The 20939-nt window shown below is 38.3% G+C and overlaps 1 protein-coding gene across 1 annotated transcript in view; it reads right to left on the bottom strand.

Annotated features, from left to right (window-relative positions):
* The window catches only part of SVEP1 (sushi, von Willebrand factor type A, EGF and pentraxin domain containing 1), a gene marked incomplete at its 5' end in the record, with an annotated part of 121224 nt that overhangs the window by 42107 nt on the left and 58178 nt on the right, over positions 1 to 20939 (bottom strand). The window contains 16 exons of the mRNA XM_083883392.1: positions 3146 to 3270; positions 4560 to 4735; positions 5416 to 5617; positions 6734 to 6891; positions 7905 to 8106; positions 8977 to 9090; positions 9963 to 10076; positions 11182 to 11278; positions 12444 to 12538; positions 13079 to 13240; positions 14098 to 14259; positions 14991 to 15152; positions 15669 to 15902; positions 16225 to 16404; positions 18268 to 18376; positions 20354 to 20475. Of these exons, the coding sequence (XP_083739518.1) occupies positions 3146 to 3270; positions 4560 to 4735; positions 5416 to 5617; positions 6734 to 6891; positions 7905 to 8106; positions 8977 to 9090; positions 9963 to 10076; positions 11182 to 11278; positions 12444 to 12538; positions 13079 to 13240; positions 14098 to 14259; positions 14991 to 15152; positions 15669 to 15902; positions 16225 to 16404; positions 18268 to 18376; positions 20354 to 20475 (2414 nt within the window). The remainder of the gene's footprint in view (positions 1 to 3145; positions 3271 to 4559; positions 4736 to 5415; positions 5618 to 6733; positions 6892 to 7904; positions 8107 to 8976; positions 9091 to 9962; positions 10077 to 11181; positions 11279 to 12443; positions 12539 to 13078; positions 13241 to 14097; positions 14260 to 14990; positions 15153 to 15668; positions 15903 to 16224; positions 16405 to 18267; positions 18377 to 20353; positions 20476 to 20939) is intronic.

Below are 20939 nucleotides of genomic sequence, written 5' to 3'. Positions count from 1 at the left end.
GTTTGTGCTGAGTCACTACCTGAAGGACTACTTGACGTACAAACAAGGTATTGAACACAGTTCTTGAGACACAATTGCATTTGTTAGTGTAAAAGAAAAACATATCTACAGCACAGAAAAAGACAGTAATGAGGATGCAACCTACAAAGAACACTTTGCAGAAAATGTCAAAAAGGAGCCAAAAGGAACTTCATGTTCAAGATCAGTGCTCTGAAAACTGCTAGCACTACACCACATATAAGGGACAGAAACACTAAAAGGAGGAGCTTAATAAGGCAATTAGTTTCCAGAACACAAATTCTGTAAACTGAATTAACTAGACCCTCTAAAACACTGTAGGCAAGGCCCTATCAAAGTGGTACAGGGACAAAACTGCATAGAAACAGGAACTATATAGGCCAGCTACATAGGCCCAGTATATAAATACAGGAGGAACAAAGGAACACACTATTAGATCAGCAGCAGATTAGTATCTTGAGAGAAGATCTGGTCAATATGTCTCTGATGGAGAAGTTTTCTCAGAAAGTGATTGCCTTCTATCAAGTTTCCAGTGGATGAAGTCAACTAGCAAGAATAATGTTCTATGGTGTCTATTCTTGTAAGAAGGAAAGGTACATCATGAACTTCAGAGTGATTTGTTCTCATATTGTTCCTACTCTGAACTCATTGAGGTAGACTGGACTTTTCTAGAATCACTATAGCTGGAGAAGAAACCAATGTTCTCTTTTTGTTCTGAGGCCATTTCAAAGTTCTCATTTCAGCAATCTATGTCAATGGAAACTGCTAAGGCCAAAGGCTGCAAACATATTGCAAGGAAGCTGCATGAAAAAAGTTCCAGTGTGGGGGAAACAAGTTTGGGAACCAGCCCTTTCAAGCCATATGATGGAGAATGAAGGGCCAGAAAGGACAATTCCCTATACTCATATTTCTGTTGCTGTGAAATCGACAACAAAACTGCCAGAGTGATAATTTACCTGTATCAAATTATTGTGCAAGTGGATAAGCAACTAAAGCATGCAATGAAAAATCTTAAAGACTAGATTCCACCTTCCTTTATTCACTAGGCAACATATTCTGACGCTCTGCTTTCCTTTATGGCTGAGAATAGAAAGGTAAGACTTAATGAATAGTTCCAGCTGGCCAGAACAAACCTAATGATAACATTACATTAAGATTATATTAAGATTACAATAGCACTTTACTATTCCAGGCTCTGAAGCAAATGAGGCAAAATTTGTATCGGAAGCTTACTTGGCTCAGCTTCCCATCTGGGGTCACAACTGTCTTTTCAGATGAGTCATATGGATACTATAAATGAGTGGCAGGATTTTCTTCCTTGTCCTAACTCTACTGCATCTGAAGCAAGTGGTAATTCAATCGGAGCTGTCATTAAAGAGGGGCAACTACTGAGAAAGTTTCAGAAAGTTGCAGTTAAAACTCTTCACCAGTGTGCCCTGTAAAATCTTATGTATGCATTATCAGCTTCAAAACTGCTAGGAAACAAGAACTTGAAGATCTGACTTGGCAATGCAACAGTTGGTGACCCTAAAAGCCAAGAACAGTAGCAGACGGTTGGGTAGTTTTAAACCCATCAGAGAGACAAAACAGTAAAAAACCAGAGAAATAAACAGAGGAGACATCTGGATGCTGGAAGCAAAGATTCTGCTTTACTTTTTTTCTGTTCATGTTATTATTTCTTATTTGGATCATGGATAGCAAACAGCTATAAACCACCAATTAGTGATACAACTTTAAGAAAAATCAGAAGAGCAAAACTTTCTAAACCAAAGATTCCTCCCCAAAGAAATGCCTCTAACTTTAGACATTTGTCTTTGTTGTTCAAGTGTTATCAGCAGTGTAATACTTCTGACCTTCAGGACTTAAATACAAATGAGCGGGAAGTGGTGATGGAGTACTGTCATCAGGTTTGCAGATAATATTACCAGTCAGTGTGCTCAAGGACAGAATTGCATCTATAGGCACCTTTACAGGCTGGAGTAAAGGGCCAACCCATACTTCAAAATTCAGCATGGAAGAAACTTCTGAACAAAAAAGGTGAGGAAAGCCAAGAGCAGGAGCAGCTCTGTGGAAAAGAACTTAGAGACTCTGGCAGGCAGTGAGCTGAGTAATTGCCAGCTGTGCATAGTACAAATAGTGAGGACCAACAGCATCTTTGGCTGTGTGAATAGGGTCACCATCAGAAAACCAAGGAAGTGATTATTCCTTCTCAGTGCTTAGTAGATCACATCTGGAGCACTGCATTCCACTTTGGGTTATTCACAGCAAGAAAGACATTGACAAGTTGGAGCAAGTTCAGGGATGGAGTGAACATTTGCCCTGAGATGAGAGTTTCAGCCTAGAGCAGAAACAGCTTTGGGGACACCTCTCAGCCTCCCCATGTGTATGGAGAGATTCTCAGGTACATGGAGCCAGGCTTGTACAGCAGTGCATGGTGGAAGACAGAATCAATAGTCATAAATAGAACTGGGAGGTCCCAACTAGGCATAGAGAAACAAATTCCACTCTGAGGATAACTGAGCACTGAAGCTTGTCTCCCAGAAAAGTTGATGGATCACTGTCCTTGCAGAGATCTTCCAATATTTATTAATTTTTAACTCAGTGGAAGTTTGGTGTTGCCAAGCTTTTATTTTAGGTATCTGATTAGGTATTCAATATTCTGTTATCCTGCCCTTTCAGACTTTTCCTGAAACTATATAGTTCAGATTTTTCAGTGTCTAATGTATTGACAGAAATTCTGATGTCTCCCCTCTGAAGTTTTAACGATAGAATGAGGAAACTGTACATAGTCTGTAAAACAAACACTTGGCTTGTTTCATTGGATTTCTCTCTCTTCTAGCACTACTGTTAATTTTTATGCATGATTACCTTCCTGTTTTGAAGCCACAGAAAGGCTCAATCAAAATAAAAGGTGACTCAGTGTTGATTTTACCAGTCTTAGTTTTGCTTAAAGCTACTTTACTAACTAATTACTGGCTTATTACCCTAATAATACCCAGAGCTCCATCTGGTCCCCACTGATTTCTGTGGGAGTAAGGGTCTACCCAATATGCTAACCTAGAATGCCTTCTTAAATGGTCATGCTGTGTTCAGTGCCCCCTGCTCAAACACTGCAATAAGGACTTACCTGCTGTGGAGAAAGTACACGGTCCCAAATGTTGAGCTGGCTGATGGAGCCCACAAAAGATTCAGCTGGGTTGAATCCTTCTCCTTTTTGATCTTGCTCTTGACCCAGCACAAGTGCACCACCACCTAAACTCAGAATTTGAAGAGGGGTAGGAAAAAAAGCCTTACAGCAGGGATCCCATAAGAAGATTAAGAACTAAACAAAACAGAATTTTTGCTGCCCTATGTTACTAGGATTTTGCAGCGAAGACAGCCACCTTCAACAAACTGTCTCAGTAAAACCTCTGGGAAGCCTTATGTTAGACTGAGGTAGGTCAACATAGCAACTTGAAAGTGACTGTCAAATACACATGGGAGCAGAAACCACCTATGGCTGCCTCAGGAACAATACTAGCTGAAAGAGATCACTTGTGAGTCATATTTGAAGCATAACACACAGCAATGTAAAATGCACTTTTGAGCAGGTGGGGCGCATTTTACAATACTAACTTACACTTCCTGCTTTAAACAAAAGCTTACAAAGTCATACAGGTCCAACGTGATTCCATACCTTCAGAAGCACACTGAAGGTAGTCAATGCTCTGAGACATGGCATGAAAGTTAAATTTATTCTCCTTGACCAGCAATATGTGAACATGCATTTTCTACATCATAGGGTATGTGGATAAGGTCAAAAAGTAATGGAGACGCAGACTTCCTTAGGTCTTATCCCTGGAGAGAACTCCAATTTAAGTGGGAAAGACAGGGGCAAACATAAGGATCCTGGACTAAAATGCTTCAATATTTTATTTTTTATTTTAATAAAATATTCTTTTGAAATTCTGGGTAAATTTGGATGGGGGTAGTATGCAAACAGTATCAAAACAAAACCTCTTTGCAGCCAAATACTACCAGGCTTTTCATAGCTCTTCAATGCTGAAGATACACCTTTTTGTGCTCTCTGATATTACTCTATAGATGACTAATCACAGGAAATGGTGAAATAGCAAACCTCACCTTGTAAGGAAAAAATACAAATATAGCTTCAAATATATGACTGAAAAGAATAGCAAAAGGCTAAGTCAATCAACCCTGAAAACACATATGTGAGGGAAATGCCAGGTCAACTTTATTTTATTGAGTGAGACACTCTCACAAAGCTATTCCAGAGCCAGCTCTGCACAGGTTCCTTTGTGAACTAAACTGTGCTGTTCATAAAACAAGTTACCCACAAATACAGCCTAGAAACATGCATTTTGTCTTCAGTGATGCTGAGCGAGGGGTACTGTCCTCACAAAAAAGGACAGCAAACATGAGCTTTTCAGAAATGCTGAAAATGTGAATATATACTAAAAATACCTACACATTTTCTTGCATATTCTTCAATAGAAACAGAATGAAGGCAACAGATGTGGTGTAATATAAATAAAGCATACCAGGGATTTTTGATCCAACAGAGAGCCCGCTGCCTCCATCAGAGAGTTTTCCATCAATGTACACCTTCCACGCCCCATCTGTGCATGTCCATGTTACTGCAATGTGATGCCAGTTACCATCGTTCACTGAAGGACAGTCTGTTATCTTCTCTTTTCCATTCACATAAAGAACCCAGCTGCATGGGGAGAAGACACAGGCATACTCAGCGGCATGCAGCTACTTTAAAAGCATCATCTGTCTCCCATGACTCAAAGAAATGTTATTTTACTAACAAGGTAACTGTGACTGTATCATATGAGAAATCTCTCTTGAAACATCAGCATAGATGATATCTGCCTCCCAGAGGACTTGGAAGTTGGTTATTATCAAAGCATGGTGAAATAAGTAACATGCTTTTGTAACAAAATATTGAGGCTCAAGTCATGGCTGCATAGTGGATTCTTAAATTTTCCTGTTGAGTTTGGAGTCACACCACAAGTCGTACTCGGCTGTTGTAAAAGGGCAACTCATACTCTCCTTTCAGAATCATGCCAGAAGTACTCTGAGTGCTGAGCTCCATTTGTTCCACTCATTGTCTCAATGAGCCATTTAAAAAAGACATGAATGTAGTCCAGAAAAAAAAAAATCATGCTGTCCAAATTCACCGTCCTCTTGCCATTACTCTTTTATACAGCAAAAAGTGATGGAAACAAAGCAAGGAGAAAAACAAAACAAAGAGACAACTCTGTGAAGGGAGTTTGGATGCAGATTTTTCTACCCTAAAGTAGGCAAAGCTCATATTCAAACTTCTGTTTTACACTTCCCTTATCAATCTAAGATGTTTGTAAGATATAGAAAAGCAAAACTGTGATTTACCCATTGTAATCAGTCAGAAGAAATGCATTATCACTTCCATTTTCTACTGCATAAGAAATGGGAGTCCCATAGTTTGTGGTGTCAGTGGATTTCATCCAGAATGTACAGGTGATGTCACCAAGAGATGGTAAAACACCATCAAGCATGACGTATCCATAGATACCAGAGACTTCAAAATCAAGATTGAAACCAGAGGACTGTTCTGCAACAAAGACAAACAGTTTTCAGAACAATATTCACACAAACATGGAGAGAGAATTCAATGAAATCTAAGCAAATGTAATAAACTGCAGCCCATCTACAAAAATTATTCACTAAATTGAACTGAGGCAGAAAGAACTTTAGACAGCCTAACATCAGCCAGCATACAGGGCGTTCCAAGGCTAGAATACAGTGTTTCAAGACAAATATCTGGAAAAGATTATCTAGCAATGAGCATAAACCTTTCTTCTCTGTCCTCTGAAATAACATATCTGTCTACCATCCAACAACATAAAGAGGTATAATCAGCTGGTTCCATTTAATCAAGTTACAAAGAAAAACCCCCAAACAACCCAAGATTTTTCCTGCTCCGGACTTACTGAAATACACTGCCCTGGTATGGGACAGAACTTCTGTGCTGCTGTTCAGTGCACAGTGACATGCTTTACAAGGATGCCACATGTAATGTTATCAAGGGGAGCTCTCCTGAAAGGTGGGTGTTAAACTCTGACATAGGATGGTAGGTATAAATGTCCTGCATGTTTTCTACTGTCCTTGTGAAATCAACATGGCCTCTGTCTAAAGATTCACCAGCTAGTTTATAATTTCTGTGGAGAGGGATTTGAGCCTTGTGGTTCAAATATCTCCAGGATCCCCCTGGAAGTTGCACTATGGGTGTGACTCATGCCATCTATCCATAGCAAGCTTGATACCCTTTTGCATGTAGGGAACTTGATACCTTTAGGACTTCTGAAGCTAAGACTACCCATTACTAATTTCTGACCCTGTGATGCAAAGGCCTACACTAAATACAAGAAAGATCAACAGAAAGATCTACTCAGATACACAGAGCAAATACAAATTAAATTCAATAGACCTACTGGGTATTAAAAAGATAGAACCATGCCTTAGAAAAGAGAAACGACACAGACACATGCTGTTACTTTTCTGCGATTACACTAATTAATGCTGCAGTCACAGAGGCTTCTCTCATCCTCTCAGAGTCCCACCACCCTAGCTACTTGCTGGGGAAGCTGTATGAAATCAGCCCAGCCAGTGCAAATCTTGCATGGAGTCTTAGTCAAGCCACTTTTTTCTTTCACTTAGTCCTGTGTACCTGTTTCACACCTGCTGCCTGTAAAGCCAGGGGGACATTTACAAACGTACGAGTTCAAGGCATCCACACAGGTGGCTTGGTTTAAGCAAGGACTGGAGTCACAGTCATTGATGTTCACTTCACAGTTCAGTCCTGTGTACCCTGTCACACACAGACACCTACAGAGGAAGAGAAGCACACTTCAAGGATGACAGTTGTCATAACAAAGAATTCTGGCTATGAGGCCAGATCTGCCAATGAGAATGGTATATAATAATATTAAAAAAACCCAACAGATAATATACGACAGAATAAATGAAGTTTTATGTTGGTCATTCCTCTTAAGCATGCTTGTATTCTATTAGCTGCATAATATCACTTCTAGACATGGACAATACAATATTTAAACAGCCTGCATTTTTTTAATACGAAATTGTGAGACATAACCGTTGCACTTTCATGAGTAAAACATACCTCTTACATACACAGAATTAAGGATCAGAGGTATTCAACTTTTTGGACAGTTACCTTTACATATAGGAAAAACAAAGCCAGTAAAAAGATAGCAAACCCTCTGATACTTGGAAAACCAAGGTGCTTGAAAGGCACCAAAACTTCTGCAGCTTTTGGGAGGGAAAGACTTACTAAACACAGATGTTAACAGCTGGCCCATCTACCTATACGGTGATCTAGGATATGACACTTCTACTGGCATTTGTAGCTTCTGAGTTCAGATACCCTAAATGATAAAATTAAATAGCTGGAATTTTCCACTGGGGTTTGTATCTTAACTTCTGTAGGGTCAATATGTATAGCCATCCCTGTCTTTCCAAGCTACAGAAATATAGTATTACCAGGTACATAACTGGTCATCATGTATTATTCCAGTGGAAAGCAAGATAAGCCCCTGAAGTCTGGGAAAATGGACATCTTTTGGAAGATCAATACTAAAACCATGCAGTCCTACCATGCTTACAATTCAAACTCTGCATATTTTCTTTGCTGCTTTCCTTGGAATTTTTTGAGTCAAGTCAAGGATATATTTTCTTGTCTTTTAAGATTTCCTTTAGTGAAAAGGACCACTTATTTTGGATCAGGCTGCCAAAATATGCTTACTGAAACCTAAGAAGGCTGAGGCACCTCAACATGTTTGACTTTTGACATTATATTATATCAATCATCTGTTTTTCACCTGAAGCTGTTGATACCATCTCTGCATGTAGCTCCATTCCTACAGGGTCTGCTGAGACACTCATCAATGTTTCTTTCACACAAGACACCAGTAAAACCTGGGAGACATTTGCAGGAGAAACTTCCAACTCGATCTTCACAAACAGCCCTATTAAGACACGGGTTTGAAAGGCATTCGTTCATCTCCCTTTCACAAAGATCACCTGAGGATAAAAAAAAAAACAAAGTAACAGCTCTAGATTGAATTAACCTAAGGAAGAAAATTGTTAACCCATCTCTGTTTTTTATAGGATGTTGGTGATCTTCTGAGAAAAAGCAAACATCAGAGTAGCCATGCAGGTTTGGTATTTTGTCCATTAACAGAGGTTAACACAGAAGAATTATGGGAACCATCTTAACAGCTACAGAAATAATATGTAGCAAGATAGCCATTGAATGACTAATTTGGTGTGAACCAGGACATCACCTGAGGAATGAGCAACTAATGAAAAGCTACTATAGAAGACCTTTGGCTGAAACTCTAACTCTAAGGAGAGGCGTGAAAGACAGAAACACATGTGATTTATGATGTGAAAGAGGCTCTATGTCACAACACTGACACTGCATGTGATTTTATAGTGGAACTCTTTGGCAACATGATAATCAACAGTTACGTGTATTTGTTACAGAAATCTGTGAATGTAGAGTATAGGATTGGGGAGTAGTTTTAATATAGACCATTTTATCTACTGTTAAAATATTTTTTATTTTAAAATGAAATGAAAAATAACGATTTGAACCCATCAGAATGCTGCTATTTGTTCCTTAACATCACACAGCAAGTTCATGGCAAAATTAGTAATTGAAGTTCTAGCACTTAGTAAATCCTTCTGAAGTCATGTTAATACTACAGAGAGTCTGAAAGATTAGATGGGCCTAAAGAATATCCATAACTTACATTCATATCAACATATATATATATATATAATATGTATTGCTATACAGCATTGAGATGGAAATACTTTGGGTAGGGTAGGAAGACACATTTTTTCGTCAGAAAGAGTAAAGGCTGACTTGAAGGGAACAAAGTGTACCTGTGAACCCTTTAGCACACGTGCAATGGTAACCATTCTTGCCATCAACACAGTGGGCTCCATTCAAACACGGGCTGGAGCTACATTCATTTACGTCTTCCTCGCACAAGAGACCTTTGAACAGCAAAGATTGCAAGGCATGATCGAGACATGGTCACAGACTGTTTGCTACAGGGACTGAATGTGGACAACAGAACAACACCGTACTGTGAGTGTGACAAAAGGTTACTGAGGGCGGGTGACAAAATTACATGACTGACTGCACTGCTGCAACAGCTACAGAGATTATCTCTGTTATTTAGATGTTGGGATCAAGATGCAAAGTCCATTGTGTATCTTTATAATGTTTGAAAACCCATCTAGCTAATGCTGCAGTTGATAACAGTACAGTCATAAACGTGAACAATGAGGGAGACCATTTCTAATGAAAAACACAAAGCTTTTTTGATCACACAAAATTATCTCCTTAGTAGTTTATTTCCATAGTTAGAAACCAGGTGTTGTTTTGGCCGGCTATTCAAGTGTGTTATTTTCCCTGCAGATTTCAGCACCTTCAATGTGCATGTAGGTGACAGTTAAAAACACTGAGAAAAAGACATAAGCAAAAGCCCACTCACTTATTCACACAGCTGCAGTAAAGCAACTGCATAAATGCTGTGTCTAGTTGGGCAGTCAGTCTCAGAAGCACTTTTCCTGTTAGTATTTACTAATTCCCTACACCTTATTCCTTTCTTCAGACCAGAAATGTCACAAAAGAGAAGGAAGGATTCATGCACACACACAGACACACACAGTCCCACATCCTGTCCTCGGATGCTTGTCCTTTTATTTCAAAACCTATTCACATACCTTACTCTAACCTGTAGATCATATCGTTTTCCTGTTATAACTGGATACAGAATTACACAGCACTTGTGCTTTGTGTTACTTACTTGGCACGGAAACCAAGTCTGTCTGAAAAAAAGCAGTGAAGTGAAACAAATTACCTGAATAGCCTGGTTGACAGTGGCAAACAAAGGTCCCAATGCCATCTTTGCATATTCCATTGTTTTGACACGGAGATGATTTACACTCATCAACCTGTGTTTCACATTTCAAGCCTAGAATGCAAAATAAAGGACTGAGAATAGGAAAACAAAATTTAAATTGTTCAGAAAAATGGATGTCATGACTACCTAATGTAGGAAAACATGATTAATTGCCTACGTGGCAGACATTCAGGTTTATTATCTTTTCATTAGACTGTGCTTTAACATAGACCTGAGACAAATGTTAGAAAGGTGTGATGCACATTGGGCAACAGACTGATCAGCTTCAGAGAGTGGCAATCAAAGTAAATTTTTCTTAACAGCTGAATTTTAAGACATCTCTTTCATTTGAAGCAACTGGGTAGCTAACACTGAAGACTGCGGAAAATGGATTTGTAGAGAATTCTCAAAGCCTGATAGAAGGCTCACATAGTATGTATCTGTATGCAAACATTGAGATAAAAAATGCTGACTTAGAAATGCCACGGAACAAGACGGACATTGTTGAGAGAGAAATGGAACTAGAAACAGGTTTTAAATGATGGCCTTGCAAATAAGAATAGATATTTTAGAGAAATAGAACTATGAAAAGTGCATTGTATTAGGACCCACGAGGGGTGATTTTAGATGATTGGCTTTAAGGCACTAACAGCATTGTGTGGCAAAAGCTGATAGGCCAAGAAACACTTATAATGGATTGTAATTAGGATATAGTTGGCTTCTGGTTGTGATGGCATGAACTGTAACATCTTATACTGTCTCACCCTTCACATGACACTGAAAATGGAATAAAAGTTTTTAAAATTCTCAGTTGCTCCACCTCTGGGTCAGAAAAGAGCATAATTCGACAGAAAGACAAGTACGGGCTCCATACAGGTGGAATTAGTTGTCAAGACTGCAAATTTCTAGCTTTTGTTAATCATAAATATTTCCAAGTGATAGGATTTTCACATCCACAAATTTCATTAAAAGAAATACCATTCAAAACCTTTTCTGCAAAACGCAACATAATTCAGCAAGGACATGAAGAAGTATCTATCTTCTTATATATTCTAAATATGTGATGAATATTCTAATTAGTTATATTGTTATACTGAAATGCTTTGCTCCTTTATACTTCCTCATTTTAAGGGCATCATGAAGTACAAGCTACTTCACCTGCTTCCCAGTTTTTTACCTGTATATCCAAGTGGGCATATGCAAATATATCCACTTCCCAACTGCTTGCATGTCCCATTATTATGGCACGGTTCCAGAAAACATTCATGAAAGACCTGCCAGAGGCACAAATTATACACTTACAGCAAAACTGGCACACAATACTTTAGTTTTAAACTGTATATTCCACTAGCCACTTTGGAAAGATGGGATAAAAAAGCCACCAGCACTAGCTTCTAGTTCCTCCTGTCTTCTCAGCATGCTAACCATTTGTGATATTTTCCTACTGAAAAATACCACAAATCTGAATATTATTTTAAAATTACATTTTACTTAACAAAATCTCCTCAAAAGTGTCTGAACTATGATTCACAGTTACTATTAAGCTTTATTTATATATAAACTCTCCACTTTGCATCCCTCTGCATCAGCTAATCACTTCCTGCTACTGGCCATCAGGTGACCCGGCAGGAAACTTCACCACGTAGCATTATTTCTCCTATTCTTGGAAACCTGAATTCATCAAAGCCCTTGAGTAAATGGTCAACTAAACCCATATGATATCAATACATACACACACCCCCACACACCTGTCCCTGTGTTATGTAATGGTCCACGCCAAATTTCTCATGAGTCAGCTTTGCTCCTGTTTACACAATATCCCAAATTCCAATTCAATCAAAGCAGACTTGACAAGAATTACAGACTGGGGGTGAGGGGGTGGGCATAAGGAGGCATCTCCAGCAAACATTGTCATTAGACTAGCTTCACATGAGGACTTGCCTGTATTTCAGAGAGGTTAATCACAACAGAAGGGAGTTCTGCTTGCCTCCTCTCAAGTGTATCTGTGTTACAATATGTAAACTCAAGATTCTACATCTGAGACTTAGACATCTGGTAGCATTTTCTGGAACTCAACATATGGAAGACCTCAGAAGACTGAACGCAGTCAATATACCTTTTCTAGATACTTTGTCTGAACCTCTTCCCTGTAGTTTACTTTTCTTTTACAAATGTAGTAAGTATTTCATACATCAGGTGAAGGCTTTAAAACCAGAATTTAAGATTGTCAACAGCTGATGCCACTTCCTCTGTTCAATGAAAGTGCTTCTATGATTACAATGAGAGTTTGAGTACTCCCCTCTTAACCATAGCTTTCATCTCTTCAGGAAATAAAGTCAGCAAAAGAATTACAGTTAAAAAGGTCTTACTTTTTTACTGCTGCATGAAGTGCTTTGTCTTTCATTTGAGATAACACTGGAAAATAACATTTGTCCTTACCTGACTGCTGACTTTGTACTGCTTGCTGATATTTTCTGGGAAGGCCGGTACCATCATTACACTTTCCTCAGCTGCTGAAAAAGTAGAGCCAAAACCTAAAGAGTAAAGATATGAAAGCACTGTTAACACTGCGTAGCAAGGTCCCTAGTCTGTGTGTTAGTAATGTGCCTAAAGATATGCTGAAATAAGTGAATTTGTGAGAATAAAAAGCAAACCTTACAGTATCCATTACAAAAATATGTATTTGTAAGTACATACATTTCTGAAACATATACATGTCTGTACACATAAAAATATTTTAATCTGTTTTTATAAACAGATATCTGCATGCATATGCATATTAATGTACACTTATTTATATTTCTTCCTATAGCGTATGTGTATAATACACATAGGCAACGTACACACACACTGCATTTGTATACTCTGTTTATTGAGCCTTTGCATGTATCAGAGTTAGTCTTAAAAACAGAGGCAACACCAGTAGGCAGAACCAGATGAGAACTTCACTGCTTGAAATTGAAGTCCTACATTTGTCCAGAGAGTATGTGGAATGTTTTCTGTTAAGACTACTTCTGGCTATCCTTTAGATGTTCCCCTTACTCACTTTATCCAGCAGAGATAATTTGGCTTACTTGAACAATCTGTGATGGATCTGGCACCAATAACAGTTGTTGTTCCATAAAAGGGACAAGCCAAGCAATAGGACTTTCCTGGGTCTGGTTGATAGTAATCTCTGGGACAAGGGTAGCAAGGTGTCAAACCTGTACGAGAGAACTCGCCTGCAAGACATGGTACTGCAAGAGGAAGAAAACCTTTTTGAGTGACCTGATCTCTTGCACATCCACCTTACTTCCCTCCACCTCTTTCTATCACTTTCTCTTCTCCTGTCATAATCTCTTCTAAGACTTAAAAGGAACAGGATGAAACCTGCCAGGAATTCACAACTCTAGGAAATGTCAATTTAAAATCTTCTGTGAGATGCCATGTTCTCAAACGATTATGGAAATAAATGGAAAGTATTTCATTTTACTACTTTTTGTTGTTCTGGGAGCATCTTTTAAAGGTAACTTCCCTTCTATCTTTCACACCTTTTTTTGATTTTTGCTATTTGGTCTTTTTTTTTTTTTTTTTTTTTTTGTTTGTTTGTTTGTTTGTTCATTTTAGTTGTTGTTTGGTTTTTTTCAGTTTTTTTCCCCTTCAAGGAGTAAGGACTTTTTTGGATCATGAATCTTTACAGACTATTTCCCTAGGAATTTTTCTGGCAAAGTTAGCCAAAGACAATTGAGGAGAATTTCTTTGAACAAATTATGTGAGAAAACTGTGTTAAAATTCAGAACTTTTGTATAGAAACAAAGGAAGAAATAATAGTGACAATTCCCTTTCTCTTCTTAAGGAAAAAGATACTATTTTTATTTAGGTTCCCATCACATATCTCAATTTATTCCTCATTATATAAGAATCAGAAGGAGGGTAATTGGTAACAGGAAATGACTTATCATTTTGCTGGAAAATGTTCCTTCATCTAGGCTTAACCAGAAGAGGAATTCAGTCTCAGGCAGATGAATTGGATTACATTAGCTGATGTTTGAACAACAATTTGAACACTTTTAATATTTAGTTAAAAAAAATTGTTACCCTTTTTTTTACAAACCTCCACAAGCTGAGACATCTACTGCACCTCTTTTTACTGTTGATGTATTTTCTGGACAAGAGATGCAATTCCTGGATCCAAATGATGGCTGATATGTTCCAAGTGGACATGTTTCACATGTCTCAAGACCATTAGGTGAATATGTTCCCTGTTTGCACTGAGCTATAAGGCAAAAGAGTTCAGAAAGATGAAACAATATCCAACAGGAAACATGGCTCCTGATCTCTGAAAACAATGTTGCAATCACAATGCACCTCACAAGGAATTTTATTTCTGGAGCATACTCTACTCTGAAGGACTTCATGGGTACAAAGAACAAAAAAAAAAGACAGTTGTGGTAAGGTGCTGATGGTGCAACTGTGAATTATTAAACAGTGAATTCTCTCCAATCAGCCTCACAGATGATTTATTGCAACTCAGTTACTCACTTTAATCAACAAAACTAATGGCAATAAGGACAATAAAATTTAAATCAAACTAGCTATTTCCTTTTCAGAAGTCATGAACACATAGTTGTTGTGTGCTGTTCAATGCCTAAGCACTGTGGGGTGGGATGGAGAGCGACTGGCAAGGATGACAATGGAATTATTTAAAGTGTATTAGTGTCTGAAAAATGCAGTTACAGAAATGAAATACAGAAATGAAAGACAGAAATTAAACAAAGCATCAAAAGCCGACTCTTTTCAAAACCTCTGTGTGGGCATCCTGCTAGAGTATACTAGAGCAGTGATGAAAACTTAGATATTTCCCTATGCGTATACATTAAGGTGCAATTAGGATCGCTCCTCATTTCACAGGCTAGGTTCATTCCAGTACTTCCTTCCACCATGGGGTCCAAAAGGATGTCACCAAGAATTCAGAAGTGGCTTTATGAATAATACCAAAGTTCTTACCTTTGCACTCGGAGATGCTTCTAGAGTGTAGATACTCAGTATAGCTACCAGATGGACAACTTTTGCATTCCATCTGCCCTTCCTCATCTTGATAGGATCCAGTCCAGCAGCTTTCACAAGTAAGATGCTCCAGGGAGTAATAGGTACCCAAAGGGCAATTGACTGTAATGTAATGTTGGAAAACTTAAGTTTGCCTCAGAGTGAAAAATCATACATATATCTCTTTCCCCTAGAGTTCCCATTTAGTCAAACCACGTTTTTATGAAATGTGACTGTTCCTCAGCAGATAGGGTATCTCTCTGGAACACTGCAAAGATTTAACTACACATAAGAAATGGAATCCAATTCCCCATCTTAACAACACACCACTCACAGGACTAACATGGTTAAAAGACTGCATACTAAGCACTTTTTCCTCTGTATGGCCAAGCATGGATATGCCTGATTTCCCCCTGGGAGTGGAATCCTGTGTACAAAGCATCCCTTTTCCACAGGCCTTGGTTAGGAACGTAAACATCCTCTGGAAGTCAGACTGTGCAATGCATTTTTGCAGTTTATTGTTATGGGAGACCACAAGCACTGGACTGTGTCAAATCACAACCCTCTGCAAACATCCTCTAAACCCTTGTTTTGTGAAAGGATTTTAAATACACATAATAGACAAGTCATCTGGCTTACCACACATTCTCCCTCTCAGCACAGAGCCAGGCCTGCAGAAGAGAAAGGCCTTCTCAGTCTCCAGTGAGTTGGTGTCAGCTACAATGAGTTCAGATGCAAACTGAAAAGAATACATAGGTTCCTTATTGAGAGTTCTATTCAGCCTGTTTGTGATTGTTTCCAGAGTTCTAAGGAGACGTTTCTGGTTTTCCAGCTCCAATGTATCATTCCTTTCATCAGGCAGTGGCACGCTAGCTGGAATATAAACAGCAAACACAAAAAAACACACAGATTTTGCAGTCAGCACTTCCAGTGTACTCTGGAATTTATCAAGAGTGTGACACTCAAGCTTGTCAATGGAAAATGAAAAGGAGGCCATGTGCACAAAACTGTCCATGAACATGATGCTGTGATCTTCCCCTTAAGCAGAAAGGCTGTGAGGAAATGGGGCTATGAATGTGTCCAGAGAACTGCATCTTCACCAGGCTCCTGTGAGCTGAAGTTTTACTGAATGTATTAGAGACACAATTTTTAAAAAGAAGGAAGCAAAGAAGTTTGGTGTTCTGATCTGTCTCACCTGTGATGTTAAATATTAACTTGATTTTTTGGTCAGTCATTGGAACATTCAGCTTATGTCTTTTCACCCGAGCAGGTGCTGCTTTTACAGAGGCAGATACATGCGGTAAGTCTTGTACTGCATCAACAAAATCACTATAGGAATAATCCAGGTGGTTTGCTGTGCCCCAGCCAGCAGGTCCTGTGGGACATTAAGAACAAAACAAAAAGAAAAGCAACATAATGTGGAAAATAAGTACCCATATTTATTTCTAAAATACAACTCCAATATAATTTGTTTGAAGCTCCAGATGATATGTGCTGACTTTGACTCTTTGCAAGTAGCTAGTGTACCTGCATTTTTACTCATGAAAAATCTTACTCCTGATGTCCTAGAAGTGCTGAATATGGTGAAATTAGTCAAAGCTTTAAAGAACTAGTTATAAAAGTTACATGTTGCAATTCTTTCTCTTCCTCCGTCTTGCACGAATCCTCACCTGCACCCTCACCTGTCAGCAACTTCTTCAACAATTCCATATTGCCCTTGATTCCACTTCTTGCTTTCTTACAGACAGCATAGCCTATGCTATGTCTCCATTGCATCTTCTACCAACTCCTGAACAGTTCTAACATTGCCTGTCACCTTATCTGTGTATTGCCCCAGTCAGGCATTTCTTGTTATGCACAGTGAGTCGAATTCACCCTCGTTGAATGTCCTTCATCACTCTTTCACATGCTTTCAATCAAAATATTTTCTTCTACTTTTTCATGATTACTAAATCTAGAGGGATGTGGTCTATTTCATTGAACTAGATTATTTTTTAAAAACCATGAAGATAGAAAAAAAATCTGCCAATTTTCTGTTAGCAAGATTATGTTTTATTTACAGTGGTAACTAGGACAAGCTAACCCCACAGTTTAATATTCTGTGAGTGTTTCACAGCTGATTTTCTAAACTGCTGCTCTTATGCCTTGAGGAGAGTCCTCTCTCCTGCTTCCACAGTGTAAAATTATGAAAAACTCCTGAAAAACAGCAACAATAGCAACCTCTTTTTCTGGCAAGAGGGTGACATGAACCAGAAGAGAATAGGACACTACATTCCACTGTTTTTTTCCACATGCCTTTACAGATTAGTTCCAGCTGTCATCAGCATTTGTCCTTACCCTGATGATAACTGCAGACTGAACATCCAGACCTGCCCTGCGTTTGAACACAAACAAATGCTCTCAGAGTGAAGCATTATAAAAGGTGTGCATAAGCAGGAAGTTCTACCAAGTAACTCCCCTATAAACCTGTAAAAGAGACACAGTCCTATGACAAATTCTAATGTGGATCTGCAAAATGCCTCCTGCTAACATAAGTAACGTAAGTTTACCCACTTTCAACTTTCCTGCTCTCAGCATCCCTATGGGACTCAGAAAGGCTAAGAATAACAGCAGTACAACACAGACACTAAGCTGTTCAAAAATGGACTGAAAATGACAGCTTACTTACTTTGGCATAAACCAAAATGGGAACAACCACTAAGATGGTTGTGGCTTTCACTCTGGTATAACCACAGTCGGTGCAAAAACCTGCCCTTGCATGCAGGAAGTATTTTCACAGCAAATGGGCCAAACTTAAGTGCATACAGCTTTACACAGTGAGGATTCTGTACAGATCTGAACTGGCATCACAGATGCTCCTCATTTTATTATCAACCTCCAAATCAATTTATTGTAGCTTCTCAGTCTTTAGGTTTTAAACGGTAGGTTTTTAAGAAGTTCCTTTTTTCTAGACTCATCAAGCAGGTTTCTAGGACTCTGTGTGTGAGTGTGTGTGTGTGTGCTTTTTTTCCCTCCCCACCATAAGGCATCCCAGGAAATTCTCCTCCACAATACATAGGAAGCAACATTGATACAAGACATCAAAGAGTTCCACAATACTTTTATAAAACCTTTTATGCAATTGGTTATTATCTTATGAGTACCACAGTCACTTAAAAATATCTCACTAAAGACATTATGGCAGGAATCATGCTGCTTTAAACCTGGATGGCTAAGAATCTATGGAATCAATAATTACCAATGGCAAATCCATTTTCGTAATCATAATTATATTCCAAGCAGTGTTTCTGTGTCTGATCTTCCAATCTGCAGTCAATATTATCGACATCATTACAGAATGATGGGACCTTTCAAAATAAAGAAGAATAACTTCAAAAACATAAAACTACATAGCCCTCTCCCCTGACCTATAAAAATTTCAAATTACAGTGCAAAGCACTGATTCTGCCAGTGACACTAGATCTCCCCTTTCACGTCTCTTATAACCCTGGCAAGGGCTGCTAGAAGATGCATGTTTTACTGATACAGAAATAAGAAAGCAACTTGCTCAAGTACAATCTCTTCATTAAAAAAGATATTTTCTTTTTAATAGAAGATGTCAATTCATTCCTCTTAAAATTAATGGCCCTTGCATGCCAAATCCCAGAATACAGAAATAAATTCAGGCATTAATTCTTCCTGCCAAAGAGGACTGGTGAGTTTATATTTATAAAGTAACTGTGTTCTTTCCACCAATATTACTTGTAATTTTATCAAGTCTACAGCAAAGCTGTCGCTTTTTTCTAGCTTTTAAACCTTACTTCTTCATATCCACCTCTCCCTAAGGAAAGAGACTTATGCATCAAAAGATCTCAGAGAACAAGGAAAAAAATCTCAGGGGGACAGAAATCACATGTCAGAAATCACACAACAGTAAACATTTCTGATATAGTTTATTTTTTTCCCTCCACAAAAACAGTGGAGATTGATTACGTAAGAATAGATGAATGCATGATTTTTGATTAACTATGCATTTTTTGCTTTTTCCAGAAAGGTTTCAACAAAATGGGGCTGTAGGCTGTGTTCTGAAATTGTTTTGTTTTGTCTATATCAACTTTCATTTGAAAGATGCTCCTGCCCATTCATTCCTCCTTTTCACATCTCTGGTAGAGTTTCAAATTCTTGGGAATAGGAATAAGCATATCCAAAACAGCCTTTCTGAATGTTTTTCCAGGCCATTGCATTTTGATGTAATTTCTTGGAAAGATTACTACCCATTTTTTCCTTATTATCTTTCACTTGCCAATAGGAATGGTGCAAGCACTGGAACCTGGTGGTACCAGGGAAGAAAACAGAAATAAAACCAGTCGCAATTTCTCTATTGGACAGAACAAACCTGAATCAGGGCAAGAGAATTATGTCAGACATTTATGTCCAAATGTTAGACATTGCCTGACAACGTCACCTAAGTTTTCAGCCATTTGGCAAGTGTTACTGACATATCTTCCAAAGTTGCAGGAGTTTGCCCATGATCTTTATGTGCTAACAATGTTTTTTAGTTAGTAGACAACCTTTTTATTAGAATATGGGCTGTGTTCTGCAAAAAAACTGTAGAGGCCCAGTATTCTGTACTGGAAAAATGATGTCGCACTAGGCCTGGACATTCACTCCTGGGATCAGAACTCAGCATTCTGCTGCTTCTACTTTTCAGCTGAGGAGAGATTTGTGAGCTAACAGGGGAGACTGTGATATTGAAGGGGAAAGCAAGAGCATGGCAGAGAAGAAAGATAGGACCTCTTCAAATTCAGTATCATGCAGTTCTTAATGATAAGAGTCAGAACTCATGAAACCTGAGCAGATCACTGCTACTGGATTTGAATGCCTGGATATACACACCAAACGTGGAATGCATCCATTTGCACATATGTGTGTTCATTCATACTTCATTTGGTTATGTATTATACATATTTTATATAAAATGCATTTATTTTATGATCACATTCAACTTTCAGAAACAGCACTGAGGGGACAATTGATTGGGGTTTCAAAACTACACAGGTTCTCTTTAGAAGCCTACTGAAAATCTACAAGCTGTAGCTCCCTAAACTACTTGGACACTTGCATAAATTCTGCCCCATACAAGTCCACATTGAAGACGAAACTGAATTACATTAAAATGCCAGTGAATCGTCTTTATTTTTAAAATAATTTGTCACCCTCTGAAAAAGCTCGGATTTAACTTATGGGCTTCTGCTGTCAATTTCCTTGTACAAAATTAGTAATTTGGAAAAAGTAACAATATTTCTCAAGAAGTATGTAAAGGGAAGGAGTATTTACTAACCTACCATTTTACCAAGTGCACTCTGAAAAGCATCAGTAAAGCTGTTTAGAAGATTGTTGTCATCACATCGTGTTGCTTTGTAGAGCATTTCAAAGGATTTGAATCCATGGTTTGCAAAACGATTTACTGAAAAATGTTGGAGAAATAAATTTTACTGATCAGTGCAAGAGCTTCAGAAGTAAAATCAAGATAATTTAGGCTAAAACTGAAACACAAAAAGGTAGGAAGCACAGTCTTGGAATCAGCAATCCAAATGGATCACTTACATCTCAGACAATGATATGATCCTTTGGCAGGCATGAAATTTACTGAAAAAGTTAAAACAAATTAAAACCCAGGTAATTTTTCTATTTCAGCATTTTTTTAACAGATGAAACAGATGAACTAGATGAACTGTCAACTAAACTCCATGCTAACTTCTGAGAGGAAAGCAATGAATATAGAAGTCCTATTACTAATGCTGCTAGACTAAATACAAAAATTCTTATCTAGAAATTAAGCAAAGTTCCAAAGTGTCCAAGTTAGGGATTTTGAATTGGTAGCTCTGAAACATAACTAAACATAACTCTGGTTTGTTCATAGCCAAAACA

The sequence above is a fragment of the Zosterops lateralis genome (assembly GCF_965231275.1).
Source record: "Zosterops lateralis genome assembly, chromosome: Z".
Lineage (NCBI taxonomy): Eukaryota > Metazoa > Chordata > Aves > Passeriformes > Zosteropidae > Zosterops > Zosterops lateralis.
This window is presented reverse-complemented; position numbering and strand designations above follow the sequence as displayed.